Source organism: Crocodylus porosus, unplaced genomic scaffold (genome assembly GCF_001723895.1).
Source record: "Crocodylus porosus isolate Cpor-Errol unplaced genomic scaffold, CroPor_comp1, whole genome shotgun sequence".
Taxonomy (NCBI): domain Eukaryota; kingdom Metazoa; phylum Chordata; order Crocodylia; family Crocodylidae; genus Crocodylus; species Crocodylus porosus.
The window spans coordinates 252,137,685-252,156,385 of NW_017728886.1; the positions used below are offsets into that span (position 1 = coordinate 252,137,685).

The window sequence follows — 18,701 nt, forward strand, 5'->3', positions numbered from 1 at the left end:
ACTGTGGGGGGAGTGAGGGGCACAAGCGGGGCCAAGGGGCTGTTGGGGGTGGGGAGTGAGGTGCCTCTTAATAATGGATTTTGGGGTTTTTATCAGAGAATTTGCATTTTTTATAAGGGAAAACCAGGATCCCTGCTTATGATATAGGACGGGGTGGCCAACCTGTGGTACACATGCGACAAGTGGCATGGGCAGCATCTGCAGGCAGCAGACCAGGGAGGTGACAGGCAGCTCAATGGCAGGCAGGGTCTGCCTATTTGCAGAGAGCTGAGCAGCAGATTGGGCAGACAAAGGGGACTGGAGTGGTACTCGGGGAAAAAGTGGGGCTAATTTGTGCTACAGCTTCCAGAAAGGTTGACTCCTACTGACGTAGGATATAAAGCAGAGGGAGATAAGGAATGGTCTTCAGAACTCTATAGTGATATCAAGGGGATTGATGGCAAAATAGCTGAAGCCCCTTCTCATATTGCAAATAAAAAGAGGCCAAATTAGGTTTAGTTTTATAAAAGTTCTTTATTGCTTGAGGACATTTGTTGTGATAGGCTTAACATAAACCTCATGTCAAGCTAGCGCAATCATTACTTGGCCACATGTTCTTTAGCTGTAAAGAAAATAAACTGGATTGTTTTTTTTATTGCTAGTGCCCCATTTGTTTTGGACACTGCTTTTGAAACTAGTTCAAAAGGAGGTTTCTTCTCTCTCTCTCTTTCTGGGAGCAGCACTAGTGTAGCAGTGCCACCAGCAGCTTTCTGAGGTCCCCAGAGGTATCTGATTGGATGGCCTGAGCTAAAGAGCTGTTGTACAGTTGCTTGAACTTCTCCTTTATTGTTGGAAGGTCAATCTGATGAGAGACAGAAATAATCTTTAGAGGAGTGGATCTCTTTTGCTTAATACACTAGCACTTCCAAGGACAGCCTATAGTGCCTGATCCGAAGACCATTTCAATCAATGGAAAAACCCTCTTTGTTTTTAAATAAGTATGGATCGTCACCCTGCTGAGGAGAAGGTAAGGTAGGGGTGGGCAATTATTTTGGGTGGAGGGCCGCTTACTTAGTTTTGGCAAGTTATTGAGGGCCAAATGACAGGCAGTCAGGGGCAAATAAGTATTAATTTTCTAAATTTTTAGGGGCCCCACGGATAGAATGGCCTGGCAGGCCGCATCCAGCCCGCGGGCTGCATTTTGCCCACCCCTGAGGTAAGGTCTAAATCTCTGAGCACATTTAGCTCCCACTTGCTATTTGGACTTGCGGTATGTTTCCACACCACCAGGCAGAGGGCTGGCAGTGGTGTGTGCTAACTCACATCCCCAAAGCAGTATAGTCGTGTTAGCACAGTTCCAAGGAAATCTCCGCTGAAATAGGGTGCATCACGCTAACTGGGCTACGCTGCTTCCAGTACCATGCAGACATACCCTTGCTACCAGGAGTAGAATTTAAAAAAATCAATAATATCCCAGTAATAAACAGCTTTCTTTTTGCAAAGTGCAGAGCACCAGATGGTATGTACTACCCTATGAAAGAAGCGCCAGTGACGTGGGCCCTGACTACTGGGGGTCTCAAAAATGTCATGATTGGATCACATCTTCATAGAGAGATTGTCTTGGACTAACACCAACCCTCTTGCTTGGGTCACATGGATATCTCCTCCCCTCCCATTCCCAGCCAAGGAGACCACCACTTCTTCCATTCATGACCGAACATCTCTGTGGCAACAATAGCCATTGCTTACATAGATGAGACACGGAGGCAGTGTTTATAGATCTGAACTGCCTTGAATATGTTCTGAGCTTTTTGAAGAGACTCAGCCACAGTTTCCTTTGACTCCTAATCACCCCCCCTCCCCGCCTCCATCCGTTCTGTGTCTGTCAACGGGGACAGACAGCACCATATGACTCCTTGGCCATTCCCAGTTTGGGAATTGCTGCCTTGTTTTTAGTTAATAAGGATTTTATTTTTTTTAAACCTCTTTAGGATCAGGTGACTCATCTCCCAGAGGAGCAATGGTGGCCATTGCTCATGTGCTTTTTTATTAATTTCTTTTAAAAACGTAAACAGATTCAGTGTCAAAGCTCTACTCAGTGATATGGATGTAAAACCAGACTGTGACTGCTGAAGTCAATAGAGCTGCATAGGATTTAAACTGCAAAATAGACTGATTGAGAGAGGAATGTGGCCCAGCTATTTCTGTTTCTCTAAGTTTACAATTATCCACTGGAGGATTTGGGAGTTTTCAGATCCCAGAGTGTCTTACCTCAGCCCTAGTCACGAGGATGCGAATCAAAGTCTCCTCATCAGTTCCTGTTCCTTTCATTGACTCATGTAGACATGTAGCAAAGTAGCCTGGGCAATCTTTGGCACACCTCACTAAAGGGGGAGAGAAGTAGGAAGTTTTAGCATTTCATGTTTCACATTCCTTATAGGAGGAAGAAAGTAACAGATTTGTTAAGGAAACCTAGAAATCCGCCTTGTTTGTAGCCACTTAGATCGTGGATGTCAAATCCACCTGGGGCCCTGGGTCAGGTCCAGACCATGGAGGCCTTGTGGGCCAGATCCAACCCAGGGCATGTGGGCTGCTGTAGTGGCAGCAATAGTTGTGTGGAGTCTGGTGGGAGTGCAGGGTGTGGTGGTGGCAGGGGCAGAGGAAGGGGAAGAGCCAGTGCTGGGTTGGACGGAGGCAACAGTGGGCAGTGCAGGGTCCAGTGGCAGCTGGGGGCAGCTCAGGGTCCATCAGGGTGGGGGCAGTTGCAGGTCTGGTGCTCGGGGTCCATCAGGGGTGGGGGCGGTTGCAGGTCTGGTGCTAGTGGGAGCACAAGGTCCAGTGGCAGCGGAGGCAGCAGGAGCATGGGGTCTGGTGGCATGGAGCCAAGCTTGCTGTCAATGGCCATGCCCACCAGGGCCAAGTATCCCAACTTTCAGTGCTCTCTGGTAGACTAGTGGCCCAGATATTGGCCCAGGGAGCCTTTCTATGGCCCATGGGCCATGTTTAACACTCCTGCCTTAGAAAAATAATTGGAGGGACTGCGAAGATGAAAGCTGTCAACAGACATCTCATTAAAAGCAGTCTCAATTGTTCCAAGTTAAAACCTGAGGATAAGCACAGCCCTTTCCACACGAACCCTTTCAAGCTGTATAGCTGCCCTGTGGGCAGGGGGAGCACAGGCTGACAGTTTTGTCCCTGGAATGACTGGCAGTTAACTTGAACGAGCTGCTTTTAACTTAGAGGTATACAGCTTTGTCCCAGAAAAAAGTGTTAGTATATTTTATCTTGCATACTTTACAGGTATATAAAACTGGGCAATGGACTGGTAGGATCCTGGGAGAAAAGGCTTACAAAAATGTGGTCTGTTTACACTTGAAGGTAATTTTCTGTATAGTGTCTGGAGAAGCACAGGAGCCTAAAAGTGAATATGTATATTACTCTACTCAGGTAATATGTTGTATGTGGATAAACCATAATGCTAAATACATCAATGCCAGCACAGAAGGGCTGGAAATGCTAATGGTCTGGAGTGAAAACGGAGCCCTGATTTTTATTCGCTTGGATCCTTTGGAATTATTCTTGTTGCCCATCAACTGCTGAGCCAGAGGGCATCACTGTCACTTCTCTTTTTTTAGATCCAGGTCTGGGAAGCCTGTGTAGGGCCTTAGTGGAGTTTCTTGCTCCCTTTACAACTGTGCAGTCCAAGTTGGTATTGAAAGCCAATTCCTGTGTCCCTCAGAGATTTCAGTCTAGTGCTAACTAAACAGATGCCACCATGTTTGTACATAGGACCAATGGTAAGGTCAAATGAGGATGAAAACTAGAGAAAAAAAATCTTTTGATTTGTTTTTTCTGTCTTACCAAGTGTGAGATAGGACTTCTCTAGATCTCCAGATGTTTCACTTTTAATGACTTCTTCAATATCTTTCCCATGCAGCTAAAGAAACAATGAAACAAATTCATCAGGAGAGTTAATGGCTGTGCAGGGTTATCCGACTCGCAAAGAACCAGCACTGAATTTCTGTGCAGATGGCACTTCACATGCCAAAAAAATGACTTAGGTGAGAATGGTCCTTTTCACGGCTTTCAAGATACAACTGTCCTTTAATTCTCGCAGAAGGGCAAATGGCTCAAGCTGTCTCAGAGGATTGGATCCTTAGCTGGTATACATGTTCATAGCTCCACCACATCAGTGCGCTGATTTTTCATCAGGTGGCACAGAATCTGTCATGTACTCTGAAACAGTGCTGGTGTCCAATAAGTCTAACAATGAATCATCCGATAGCTTTCTTCTGGGGGAGAATGACAACGAAGAGAGATTGTTTGAGCTTTCCCTAGCTCTAGCCAAGGATTTAGAAGGTTCCCAGACTGTCCAGGTACATTTTGGGCTATGGTGCTTTATCAGGCACAGGAAGTTTTGTAACCTTTGCTTTTTGGGTCCACACAGTTTTGAGTTCTGCTCAGGTTTTGTATCATGCTGTCCAAGGGAGGGCGCTGTCCAAGGGAAGGGGAAGAAGAGCCTAACACCTTAAAATATAAGCCATACTCACTTTTCTGAATTAAAGAAAATACTCTCTTTGCAAAAAAAGGAGATAATTTCCCCAGGACCTACTTTGCTGGTTGGAATCTCAATATTCCCTGCTCTGCACTATCTACAGATGCTGGAGATGGGCAAAACTTGGCAGTGTTTTTAGGTTTAAATTTGCAAAAAATGGGGCTTGATTTGGATATGGTCTTATTTATCTGAACTCCACCAATAGACAGCTCACGCTTAGTGTTTGGACACATGGTTGTAGCCTTGGCCCACTGCTATTTCAAATACAGTTGGGCAGGATGTGGATGGGTTGGTTTGGGAAATCTGATCTGTCTGGCTTTTGTTAAATCCCAAAGCCAGGGTATTTTGGATAGGAGGCTCATTTATCTGAACCCCTGGAGATGGAGCCATCATAGGGAAAGAGTGTCAAATAAATGGCTCGGGGTTTCTTTTTTCTCCATCCACAAACCAAAGTTTGGAGAATATTATGAATATATGTCCAACTTCTTTTCTTACCAGTGTTTTTTTTCCATCTGCAGAGTCTGTGGTTCTAATTATGTGCTGAACATAGAATAAGTTTAGGGAATAAATACAAGTTCTCTGTCTTATTTATGATCAGGCCTTCAAACACATTGACACTTCCACTTTTTTTTTAGAAATTTAAATCAACAAGACCCTAAATACTCCAAATGATGGAGTACCTACTACTTCTCTAGGGGGACATTTCCTGGGACATTTCCCTTGTCTAATGCATCTAATTGATAGGGTAAGAGGCATTCATTTGTGAGTGCTTTGTAAAGACCAATGAACATTGTCTAGACAAGCCTGAAATTCATTTTGACCATATAAAACCAATGCTCCTTACAGAGTGCTGATGTTTTGGCTCTACATTGCAGTAGCAAGAACAGAGCTGCTATGGTCTCAGTGGCAGCTACAGATGGGATTAACTCGCAAAGTTTAAATCAAAACATTCTCAATATTCAGGGCCGTGTGCTGATGAGGGTTTCATTCGTACCCCCCTCTAACAGAGATATATTCTGAGAGAAAATGTTTTTATTGGTGCACTTCCTTCCACCTAGTCACCTGAAGCAAGCCATCTTACCAATTCCAAACAAGGCTTAAGGAAAAGAGGTTGATTTTGTTATACTGGAGAAGAGCAAGAGCCAGCAGGTGAGAGACCTTCTCTTCTGAACTCTCTTTTATGGAGGCTGAAGGATCAGGATGAGAGGTAGGTTTCTACTTACCAAGGTTCTGCTTCAGATTAGGAGAGAAGGAGGGAAAACCACCCCTTGGCAGGTGTCTCTCATGACATTGCTATGAGACTGGGGAAAGGTCACCCTCCTTTTCATTCCCAGAATTGTGAGAAGGACAGAACAACCTTCAAACTTACTTTCCTGGAGCTTATGGGGCAGGTCACTAAAAGTCAATGGAGTAACACCCATTACATCAGTTGAGGATGTTGTATTTACATATGTTACTAGATATTTGCAACCAGTGTTTTAAATGACAGATAAAGGCTTGTATGCTCCAAATGTAATTTGTTCCAGCAAGCTATTTCTCGGCTCCAAACTCTGTAATACATATCAAAGAACAAAAGAGCTTACCTTTTCATAGGCCTGAAAGGTAGCTCTCAGCTGCTTGACATTTCTCTTTGCTAAAACATCATTGAAAGCCAGTTCCTCTGTCCCCCAGCGGCCTTCCCCTGCCTGAAAGATTGAATGGTAGTACTAACATGTGGCAGTATTATTTAAAAATGTATCACTGAACACAACAACTCCAATTCCATTGTCACCCTAACGTTACCTTGGTGTAATGCCTTAGCAACACCATGGAAAAAGGTGACCTCTGACAGTTGGGTATTTCTCCATTCTTGTACTTACTTCATATAGATTTTTAGCATCTTGTTCAGCGAGCTCTGCATTGATGTTCTGCTCTTCATCTCTATCAGCCTGTAAAAAGTGAGACTGGGTTACAAAGAGGAAATGCTGATCCCTGGTAACAGAATAGAGGGTTTTCATTTTAGCTGCTCGCAGGCTGATTCATAGCAGTATTTCTGCTGCCATCTACTGACCATTGTCCATACCACCTGAATCCCCTTCCATTTACCAGGCTTTCTAGTTCTATTGACTTATTCACCAGTTCTATTCACCAGAGCGCTCCAAGGGATGACGAGGTCGAACGGTCACAAACTCCTGCAAGACCGTTTCAGGCTGGACATAAGGAAGAATTTCTTTACTGTCCGAGCCCCCAAGGTCTGGAACAGTCTGCCAGCGGAGGTGGTTCAAGCACCTACATTGAACACCTTCAAGAGTAAATTGGATGCTTATCTTGCTGGGATCCTATGAGCCCAGCTGACTTCCTGCCCTTTGGGCAGGGGGCTGGACTCGATGATCTCCCGAGGTCCCTTCCAGCCCTAATGTCTATGAAATCTATGAAATCTATGACTTCAGTGTAAACCCAGACAGAATCTAGCCCCATAGCTTTGCTGTACCGGGGAGACATTAATTAGGACCCATATCCTGTTTCCTACAAAACCAGTGCTAAATCTGTTGCCTCAGGAGCAGGTGTAAAGATCCTATAATTCACTTAGAGTTATGCAGTGTGTATCAGGGAACCAGAAGCTCCTGCTACTTTAAGAGAGAGACTGCAGCAGACATGTCCCCAGGCAGCTGAACATAGGCTAGCTGCAGAAGAGTGGGCAGCTAGGGATCTATAGGCTGCAAGTGCTTACTGCATGGCTCACTGCCCAGCAATAAGGCAGTAGGGCAGAGCAGGGGAAGGCAGCAAAGGAGCACTGTAGCCTAGCTGCAGGAACAGCAGGAAGCTGTGCAGTAACCTGGGAGGATACACCTGTGGCCCACCAGAGGAACCACTGACTGGAAAAGGAGGAGCCCAGGGAATAGAAATGCAGGTTCCTGAGGCAGACGGGCAATGCAGCCCTGAGCTGTCCTGCCAGCTCCGGCTGGTAGAGAGTGGAAGCTGCAGCCTGGGTCAGGTACTCCCAGGGGCTAAGGGAGCCAGTTACTGGGGAGACGGCTTTTGCAGTGCACGGTGACCCAGAAGCAGGGGCTTTGAGTGCTTGTGTTAGAAGTGGTTGCTTGCATTTCTGTTCTGTTTTTAAATCGGAGGATCAAGCTGTGGATTTAGGGGCAGATTGGAGGCCATCTACCAGGTGCCTGGGGCACGTGGGGTTTCAAGCCCTGTAAAGGGGTGAGAAAGAGTGGGAGCAAGACAGCATGCAGCCAAGAGGGCCAGAGCCTGAGCCCTGCAAGTGAGAGGCAGGGGGAAGGCTAGAGCCGAGAGGGCCAGAGCCTGTGTCCCGAGGGAGAGGCACAACAGAGAAGAGACTGAGGCTCAGAAGATGAGCTAAAGCAAGTCGGCCTGGGCTAGAAGTCTGCAGCTAAAGCAAGCAAAGGTTAAGGCCAAGAGGACCGAATCCTATATAGCCTGTACTGAGATCAAGAGTAATACCCAGGAGGCATGTGTGTGGCTATGGGGAAAGCCAGAGGCCATGATTAACACCCTTAAGGTGATGCCTGAGGGGAAGTTTGGTGTGGGACTCAAGTGGAGAAGGAAGTGGACTGAGGGTTACTTTGGGGCCCTGGGGCAGCCTCCCTAAAGGATGAGCATATCCATCAAGGTGTGGCAGGCGAGATGAACAAGGGAGGGTACTCTGAAGATCCAAGGTGAGGCAGGGAAAACTTGGCCACCAGAGGGTACCATGGCCATCCTCGGGGCTAGAGCCTGCTACAAGTGCTATAGCCTCCCAAGTCATCCATCACTCTCTAGAACAGCATTGCTCAAGCAGTGGGTTGCGACCTAAAAGTGGATTACAAGAATATATGAAAGGGTTATGAAAAAACTTTTAAAATGGATCAACAAACATTAAAAATGGATTCTCTTTTAAAGGAGAAAAACATGGGAAACATGGCTTTTCCCTTGCAGGCTGGCAGAGTTCCAGCCTGCAAGGGGCTGCTTGGGTCCGTCCTGCCCCACGCACTGGGGAACTAAGGCCTGGGGGCAGGGGCAGAAGGTTGGGAGTGAGGAGAACTGCTCTAGGACATAAACCATCCTTGTGCCGGTTGTGAGACCTCCTAGGGAGCCTGGAGGAATGTCTGTTACCACTGCTGGTTTAAAGAAAGATTTCCAGTACTTCTGGTAAAGTACCACCACTGTGGAGTTGGATGTCCCTTGATGTCATTAATGTGCCCCTCTAGTGTTCCTGGTTAGAAGTGCATCAGCACAGTTCCCTAACACTTGCATTTTTAGTGTTACCTGAAGCCTGTACTACAATTCTTAGTAAAAATATCAACACAAGATCTATGACTATTCTTTTGTTTGATCTGTTCCCCTTTCCATGTACTGCACCTTTCCACTTCTAAGTAGCTCTCACAGATGCGTTAATTCTTTTTTTTTTTCTGTGTCATAACTCTAAAATAAATTATAAGCTCATTTAGACTAGGACTTTTTTTACAGTGTTTTAAACACCTGAAATTAGTTCAGCATTCTTGGCATTACAACAACCCAAATGATGATACAATTAATAATGCTAAATACAGTATCTTCAGTGTATTAGGACTTGTAGATTAACTTTGTATTTTTCCAGTACCCATTTAGTTATGGTGCTAGATTATGTTTGAAGACCATAGGCTTTGATGTTTTGTGGATTTTAATGTGAGAAACCTATGTACAAACTACATGTTTACATTTTTATCATATATACACTGAAGAAAACATTGTTTTGGAGTTTGGCATGTAATAGAAATAGTCTAACCCATACCTGTAGCACAGAAACCAGTATTGTCCTTAGTGAGCCACTTGTGTCACTTTTAACATCGGACTCTAGGTCCTGCTCAAAGACTATTAAGAAAGAAGCATGTAAGATTTCATGTATAGATAAAGGCTGATAGATCGTCTTTAAAGAGTATTTTAAACATAAATATTACTTACGCCTTTTGTAAGCCTTCTTTATTGCTTCAATTTGCTGGGATAAGCAAGCAAACAAACAAACAAGAAAGGTTAGTAATATGTCCATATTGCTTGGGGTTTTAGATGCTTCAATGATGAGATTGGAGCCCAGATAAAATAAGGATATTGAATAGGGATCACACAGTGGGCCAGGCCCTCACTCTGATGCAGTTCTGATTTAGAAAATCCCCTAAGAGCATGTTTAAATCCACCCTTATTCAGGATAGCACTTAAACACCTGCTCAGCATTATCCATATGTATAAGTCTTTTTGATTTCAGTGGGGTTTATACATATGCTGAACTGCTGTTCTAAGGAGGGTCATGTTCCTGAACTGGACCTTTCAGCTGCTCCGAATGATGCCTAGGATTCTTACTGTTGCCTTAAGCAGGGGATTCCATCAGTAGAAACGCCTCTGTGTATTTTAATGTCAGATGTCTCCATCAGGCAACTCACTCCCACTCTTTCCTGAAGGAGGTGTGTGTTAGAAAAGTAGGTGCCAACTTTCTTGCCTGATGTGTCACAAATTAGCCCCCTCCCCTGGTTGTCTCTTTTATCCTCTTCCTCTGTCTCTGCTTTCTGTTCCTTGCCCTGCATTTCCTACCCTGCATGCTGTGTTGCCCTCTATTTCCTTCCCTAGCTGCCACATAGGGCACTATTTCCTGCACTGTGTGCTGCCTGTCCCACCACGTGCTGCTGCCCATGCTACTTGTGGCACATGTGCCACAGATTACTATGTCTGCATTAGAAGGTAATGAAGATAGTGAAGGAGCACTACTTTTGCACTGATGGGACTCAATGCAATATTCTTTATCTAACTACATTGTATTTGGTGCCATTTCCTTAAGAGCAATGTTGGTGACGTGTATGACAGACTCTGTTGGGCTGCAGCCACTAGCAAGAAATGCACCCCTGTGCTTTTCAGGTATGCCGTATCATCCTCTAGAGGGTGATGGTGATGGGCACAAACTGGTGTGCTTGAGCTGACATATAACAGTGGTGGGAAATTCACCAACCTGATTGGTCCTTGTGCAGAGAATCTCGATCAGTAGTGACTCATCAGTGCCACCGCCTTTCATCGCTTTCTGAAGCTCTCGGGCTTCGTATTCACAAGGAAGACCTAACAGAGCCAGTGCAGTCTTTTCAAAATTCCCACTGAGTTCTCCTTTCAGCACCTCTTCCAAATCCTAAGAGCAGATCCAGAAGGGTTAGTTCCAGAGTGGGGGGATGTTGGGACTGGGTGGCAGGGAGTTGTGCTAGAATTGAGCAGAGGGGGTGGGGATCTGCATTTTTGCTTCTGCAGGAAATTTCACAAAGGATGTTCTCTTCTGAAATGGAGCAAAATGGTTAAAAAAATCTTGCAAAATTAAATCCATCCAAATAATTCTTCGGGTTGATTGAAATGATTTATTTAAAGACAACAAATCATTCCATTTCAAATTTGACATGTTTTATATTATGCAATATAAAATAGTCAAAAAGTGAAAGGAAAAAATCATTTTGATGCAAAAGAACTGAACAATTTTGCTCTGAAAAGGCCGAAATACAGTGTTTTGATTCTATCAAAATACTTTAAAATTTTTTTATTAGAATCAAATTTTAGCAAAATAAATGTGTTTCTAGGAATGGAGAATGATTTATTTGGAGAAATCAGCATATTCTAATGGAAAAATATTTAATTTGGAAAATTTCTGATTAGCTCTTGTTGATTCATAACATTAAAAATCCCTGGAAAATGTTATGTATAAATTTTAGATCTTTGGTAAATGAAAAGTAATGTTTATGGTTGCCTTTAATGATCTGTTTTAAGCGATTTGACAATGACTGATTCCTGTGCTATAGGAAGTCTTTCACAAATTCAGACCAAAGAAAAAAGAAATGTACTTTTAAATCTATGGGGCTTGAATCCCCTTTCACTTTCAGCAATGTACATCACCAGTCATGTTACTGAAGTCAAAAGACTCACATCAGTGTAAAAGTGCTGTTAAGTGAAAGCAGAACTGAGATGTACAGCTCTGTGGCTTGAGCTGAAACTGCTTGCTACAATCTCTCAAGAGACTCATGCTGTACAGGCAAGCTTGATGTCTCCCAAAAGTGACAAACACCCCAAATGTTGGGTTGGTTATGAATTTCCGAAGTCTATGTTGTCATAACTGTGATGTGTCATGATCTGATAATTTCAGAATCCATGGAAAATGCTTTAAATATGAACTATGGAACATTTTTTCTTGTCCTTAAGAAAATTTTGTCCTGGCAAAATTTTTACTGCACTCACTTTTGACCTATAGGTGGATTTTGGGGCCCAGTGCTCCCACCCTTCCTGACATTGATTAATGACTTGATCTGCAGGTGGACCTTAATTGACCACTAATTTAAGGCCAGCTGAATTCAGTCTTTTCCCCGAAGTAGTGTTTTGAGAGTAGTGTGTCCCTAAAGTATCTTTCTCATCTCTAAATTCCTCAGGCAGCTAGTCCTTCCCTTCAGCACCGAAGTACCAAAACAAACTTCTGACATTTTGTACTGTATTTGGTATCCAAATTTTGCACTAATGTAAATCAGAAGTCCATCAGTTTAAGTTAATACAATTACACCTGGGTAAAACTGGCATAAATGAGATCAAAGAAGTCTCTCTGACTCTGCATTGCTCTCAAAGGGATTTCTGAAGGGAATTTCCATTCCTACTTTCAGTGCATTTTTTACTCTCTGTTTCATGCATTCAGGCTCTGCTGAATTTTAGATCAAATGTTTTAAATTGGTAAAGGCTAATTTCCATTAACCAAGCAGTCTATGAGGCCCAAGATGATTAATTTGAAATGATTACAGAGTCATAAATTAACTCCTTAATTCTGTACCTAGATGAGTTGCTACGTATATAGAATTATCCAAAGGGGAGAAATGTAGAGGCACATTTCTGAACCCAGAGCACTGGGTTCAAAATAAGCCATGGCAGCAGCAATTAAGACCCTTGAAGTGTGGGCTTGAGCCTCCCCAAGAACAGCTGAAGGCTGTTCCTAAATAGCCCAGTTGTAAATAGTTATCTGAATAGTTGGACTGAAGGGTCAAAGGCAGATGGATAGCAATACTATCCACATCACTCCCTTCTGTCCCATTGGCTACAGGAGATGGTGTGTCTTACCTATGCTAGCCCCATGTACCTTCTAGGCTAGGTGGCCCATGACTGACTGTGAAATACCTTGCTATACATGGTTTTGTACTTCTCTTTCACTTGTTGCCTTTGCTCTGATGATCGACTGGACAGAATTTCAATAATTGTCTTTTCATCTGTTCCTAAAAAGAAAAAGAAAAAAAAAGTTAATGAAAAAAAAGAAATCTCTCAGATTTCATTCCTGCAGAGGGAAGAAAAGAAGGCCAAGCACCATCTCTTCTAATCAGAAGAACATTTACTTTGGAAAGTCTGCTCGTGTTGACAATAGCTTCTTCTAGTGCCTAACAGTTACAACAATTACTCTTATTTTACAGCCAGTTCCAGTGTTCAGAACATGAAGTGAAAGTGCCAATGCTATTTCAAGCTCAGCTATTATTAAGAGGTGCAGACAAAGGCATAGAAGGGCAGCATGGGGCAGTGCCGGCTCCTGCTGCGCTGATTCCAGCAGCTGGGTCAATTGCCAGGGTGGCAGCAGCTGCTTTTGCATGGTCCCCCCCAAAGGTAGATGCTGTCTGTCTCAGTTACGCTCCTGGGCACAGATCTCATGTTTCAGGGTAAAACTACCCTTGCAGTAGCAGGACACTGGCTGCTACTGGCTGCCTGCTTTTCCTCTGGCAGGTTAGAGTGCTATGTTGTGTGTCTATATGACAACCCTGACTGTGCAGTCTTAGTAATAGGTTAGACAACAATTTGTATGGATGGTTTGGACAGGGGTTGGACTGCCTTAGGTGGGGGGTTGGACTAGATGACTTCCAGAGGTCTCTTCCAGTCCTACTTTTCTATGATTAACCCTTCAAGGATAAGGAAGGAATTTTACCCAGTAAGGCACTGAAGACGTAGCTGGGTGTATTAACTGTTGTGTTTGGAAATTAGCCTACTTGGAAGGACCAGTTATTGACTGCTGCTGGAATCTGGTTATCATTATACCAGTGGTCTGATCCAGCCCAGCATAGCTTGTGAGAAGTTAACCTTTTTAAGTCAGTGGCAAAAAGCTCATTGACTTCAGTGAAAGTGGGATCAAGCCTACAGCAGTGTCAATCTTTGCTCTTTTACAGCTAGACCTACAAAAGGATTTAAGTTCCTGACTGTCACTTCAAGAACCTGAATCCAGAATTTAGATCCTCAAAATCTCCATGTAGCAACCTGCTAACTCTGTAGGTATCTGAGTTCCCTCAGTGCCATACGCCATACACCTGGCTCACAATGTCAGAGCCAGGGGGTTGTGAGCATGGATACTATCATCAACACACCAAGGTTGGGTGAGAAATGAAGAAAGGTAAATGCAAGGCAGATATGAAGAGAGGAGCGAGGGGAGAAAGTTACAGTGGCAAGAAAAGAGCCAATAATGTTTTGACATAGAAAGGAACAGCTGCGACAGGGTGGGGAGGCAGCATCTGAGGATCTGTCATTTTTACTTACGTTTCCTATCTGCTGCTATGATCCTACACGTTGCTAATACAGTCAGAGTACCATCAATGTCCAGCCTACCTAACAGAAAGCTTTGCCTATACCAGTGACATTGCCTTGGAGCAACGGTGAGTGGATCTCTCAGGAACAGCTTGATCACAAGAATGACTTTAAAAGAGTTAGCCACTAGGAAAAATGATTGTCTCACCCCTTTCAAGTGCTTTTAATTCTCCTTCCCTAATTGAAAGAAAACTCGAGGTCTGCAATAAACACCACAAAGGCAACTCACTAAATAGTTACCTCATCCTGCATGGTTCCCTGTCTGTGCTCTGTGTGCAGATGTTTGTGCTAAACAAAGATGCTCGCATCCACTAGCCAGTGTTGGTGGCACTCCAGCCAGCAGGCTAATGATCTGGGATGTAAGCTTTAATGACATCACTAGAGAGAGATCATTTTAATCATGTGCTCCAGCGCATTGTATAATTGCACCCAATTGCATGAGTCATCGTTAACTTGAGCTGGAGGGGAAGATGTTTAATGTATTTGTAAAGGGCACGTAAGTCAATGAGATGGAGACAATGGTGAAATATCGGCAAGGCACCAAAGGGATCATGTGTCAGGTGAAGTGAGCTCGCTGCCTCATGCCAGCCAGCAGTGACTTATTGTTTCCTCATGCCTCCTCTGTCTGTATCCACCAGTGATCTCTTTTCTTAAAACACAGCCTGTGAGCTCTTTGAGGCAGGGACTGCCTTTATCGTCTGTGCCTAAATAGTACATATGCAGTGGGAACCTAGTCCTGAACAGAGCTTCTGGGTGCTATAGATACAATAAATAGATGATAACAACAAAGATAAATAAAATATCTGTATTTAGAAGCATTTGACTCATTCCCATCTGCACATGGATGCTGGCTAGATAGTCAGCAAAGAACAAGGATATGGGATTAGGTTTAATAGTTCCTGGTTAAAAGCCTAAGAGTAGGTCAGAAGCATTGTTAGACACGGTGGTGCTTTGTCACTGCACCCAGCTGGTGTGGAGGCATGTCCTCCGTGTGGCTGTCTTGGTTGGAGGATTGGTTAAGGAAGACATGTCCCTCAAATTCAGGCATCCTAGATGGCTGCCAATGTAGCCTACCCCTTATGCCAGCACTGCAGCAGAACAGTTCATATTTTCCAGCTCCCTTAGCTTGCCCTGATCAGCCAGTCTGCTACTGCTGTTATCAGGATTGTTAACTTGATGGGTTTATTGCAGTAAAAAATGCCAGCTTCACCTTACCCCCTGGGTGAAAGCCACACTTAACATACCAGGGATTGATTTAAAGCCCAACTCTGTGAGACGCCAACTGGCTTCTCTGTCTGATTACTTTAGTGGAAGCTAGAGGTGGTCAGAAGCTTAGGGGAAGTGCTAAGGACTTCCTCAGATTGGCCCTGTAAGGAGGACAGAGTACTGGGGGAGGAACATTTGTCTTGATTGGTTCGTGATTTCCTTCTTCATCATTGGGTCAGACAGGAACCTGTTGTGGACTAATTATGTATAGATATTAAATGGACAGCTAGTATACATCCTAAGGGGGCATATTAATACTGCATATTAAATGCTTATAAACTGTTTTATATTGTATCTATATGATGCTGTGTGAGTATCTAAATTCATGTATACACAGAGGGTATGGTATGTGAACTTTAGGGTTCATAGAAAGCTGAAACATTAACTCTGGACAGATCAAGCCACCTGTTTTGTTCCAAGCTTGTACTTGGGCTCATGGGGTTTTGTCCTTTATATTAAAAACAAGAGCATTCTTACCCATCCCTTTGCAAGCTTTGTGTAGTTTCTTGGCATCCTGTTCTGCATCAAAACTGTGACGGTGTCGTGTGGTTGACTAGAAAAGCAGAGACAACAGTAAATGGAAAATAATTCAGCAGTGAGCTGTCTGCATTGTATTACATGGAATATGGGCCAGAGTGGGTTTGATGGCCATCTGATATTTATTCATAATGTTTTGACTCACTCCTTACCTACACAGAACTCCTACTGACTCAATCAGGTATACTGATTGAGAAAAAACTGAGGGCTAGAGTATACAGCTCTTACCAGTAAACCCTTGCACAAATGGTTCCTTCCAATTAATGAGATTATTTATAGCACGAAAAAAATGATCACCAGTGTACACACTAGCTCTGAGGGAGATCTTGAGGATCTAGCCTAGGGTTATCCAACTGGTAGACCCTGAGGTCCTACCCAGCCACCACTTCCCCCACTATTCTGGCTGCAACAGTAGCTGGAGTCTCTGGGCTTCACTTAGCTCCTTTTGGCTTTTGCTTCCTGCACCAGCCCCAGAAGGTGCCATGGCAAGCTGGAGCCACTGGTTCTGGAGGAGCCCACAGCACAGTGCAACAGGCTGGCCGGGAGGGGAGGGGGGGCCTGCCTGTGCATGCAGTGTAGCGGTGAAGAGTGGGGCTACCCACTGCATGGAGGCAACGTTGGGGGTCTGCCTGAGGCTCATGCTGTTGTTGCCTGTGCAGTGTGTGTCCCTGCTTGTGTGGCCCAGGTAGGCCCCAGCTGCTTACATGTATGACGGCCCTAATCTAGCCCATGATAAAATGAAAAATAAATGCACCTATTTAAACATCCATTCTTCTGTGGATAACCTGAGCTCAGATCCACTGAAGTCAAACCACAGAGGCTTAGTCCTGCAATGGTTACTTCTACAGATAGTCCATTTTCATGGCAATAATTTTATGGATCTCACTGGAACTGCTCTAGTAAGTAAAGCAGGGGTGAGCAAAATGTGGCCCGCCAGGCCATCCCATCTGGCCCGCAGGACCCCTAAAAAATTTAGAAAATTAATATTTATCTGCCCCTGGCTGCCTGTGATGCAGCCCTCGATGGCTTGCCAAAACTCAGTAAGTGGCCCTCCCCCCAAAATAATTGCCCGCCCCTGAAGTAAAGCATTCTTAAATGAGAAAAGGTTTATAGCTTTAGCCTTCAGATATACCCATGCTTCTGGGCATATTTACACTACAGTCCAAGGTATGCCAGAAGCTTATCTAGACATACCCATACTAGCCAGCTCAGGCTGCAGAAAGTCATATGGCGGCGTAAAGTGAAAGAAAACAGATGTTCATGCCATTCGTTCTGCCACAAATGCCCAAATTCTTGGTGATGACAAAAGGTAGTATTAATTTCTGCTGCTGTTCTGCAGTAGATGCCTGTTTGTTTTAAGGCAAGAGAGAGTGGGCAGCCTAGAGCTACCTGCACTCTCTAGCCACCCCGGACAGGTGCTCCAGGGCCCAATCCTGCATACCCTTGGAACTTCCCTGTGGGGGAAGGGTATGCCCCTGCAGGGGAATTTCCAGGGTGTGCCCCTGAAATTTGGGAGCACCTGCCTTGGTTTTCCTGTTTGCAGAGGTATGCCCTGAGTTGGAATCCCCCACACCCATCTGCAAGCAAGAAAACCTGAGGCTTCCCTATTTGCAGAGGCAAACCCAAAATGTTGACCCTGATCCTGAATAAATACTCAGGTAAACTCTGAGCTGCTGCTGCTACCTTGCTATTAGTATCAGAAGTGTAACGAGTGGTGGGTGAGCAGGGCACAAGCCCTAGGCACTGCCTAAGGGGGCTGCTGGAATGAAGCTAGGGATGCCTGATCCTCTGCTCCTGCTTACACCTTCCCTGTTCCAGCTGTGGCTTCAACTCCTGCAGTGGGGAGGCCAGAGCAGCTGGGAGTTCACTGCTGATGAGGGAGATGTCACTTCCTTTTTGTGACTGCTCAACACACATGTCAGTGGCCTCACCTTTCCTGCTGAGGCTAGAACACAAGGGCTGCCAAGAGTGCAAGACTCACAGGGCTGGAAGAAAAGCAGGAAAGATTGAGCCTGGTGTCCTCTGTAGCCTAATACTGGGATGGGGGAGACTGGTTCTGTTCCCTGCTTCACTGACACATTTTACATTAGACAGTCACTGGATTCAAACAGTAATAATCCTGAGAACAGGGACTGGAGCCCAGGCATCTCTCTTCACCCGTTGTGCCCAATAGTTTGTTAGATGTACATTCTTGTCCTAGGATCAGTGTCTTCTGCATTGAAATGAATGGGCTGCCTCCTTAGTTCCCTGCCTCCTTTAGATGTGAGTAGACAGGGATGATTATGGCTGTGATGTTACATCTATTTTTACTGAAATTATTTTAGCAGAAGGTTACTTTTATGAGGATACACATCTCTAACCCCCTATAACCATGTAATATCTCTTTAGTCTCTCGTTTTCATAAGCTAATATTTGCATTGCTGTATCATTATAATAAATCTTGACTGTTAGGTTATATGCTCCAAACAATATAATTGGATAGTACATGATATCCAAGTATGCTAGGTTATGGGAGTTTACCTGCCTAAATTTTCAAATGAAACTGAAAATAAACCCATATGAATGATTAATATTTCATATTGGTATTTTTTATTTAAATTGCTCTAACAAATTCTATCAAAATCTGGCAGCAAACTTGGATAATTCCTATAAATGAACTGATGTCTGGGATTGTATCCTGCTTTTTACTGTCAAGATTTGTGTTTGCTATTATTTGATATAATTATGTTCTAGAGACATAAATGCTCACACTTGTGCTTGAACATTAAACAGCATCTGGTTTCTT

The 18,701-nt window shown here is 44.2% G+C and overlaps 1 protein-coding gene across 1 annotated transcript; it reads right to left on the reverse strand.

The window, feature by feature from the left end:
• Nucleotides 1-493: 493 nt before the first annotated feature.
• On the reverse strand, nt 494-17,143 carry ANXA13 (annexin A13). Its single transcript, XM_019546451.1, has 11 exons — nt 17,111-17,143; nt 15,857-15,932; nt 12,674-12,768; nt 10,497-10,667; nt 9,464-9,497; nt 9,294-9,373; nt 6,394-6,462; nt 6,118-6,219; nt 3,841-3,916; nt 2,251-2,363; nt 494-841 (listed from the first exon to the last, which is right to left on the reverse strand). Exons 1-11 carry the CDS (start codon nt 17,141-17,143, stop codon nt 722-724), a joined length of 969 nt encoding a protein of 322 aa, XP_019401996.1. The 3' UTR covers nt 494-721.
• Nucleotides 17,144-18,701: the final 1,558 nt, after the last annotated feature.

Excerpts from the sequence above, each read along its gene's own strand:
- ANXA13 (XM_019546451.1), bottom strand. The coding sequence starts at position 17,143 with ATGACTTTCTGCAGCCTGAGCTGGCTAGTATGG. Across the intron at positions 2,364-3,840 it reads GAAGTCCTATCTCACACTTG|TGAGGTGTGCCAAAGATTGC; the intron begins GTAAGACAGAAA and ends CTCCCCCTTTAG. Across the intron at positions 842-2,250 it reads TCCTCGTGACTAGGGCTGAG|ATTGACCTTCCAACAATAAA; the intron begins GTAAGACACTCT and ends GTCTCTCATCAG.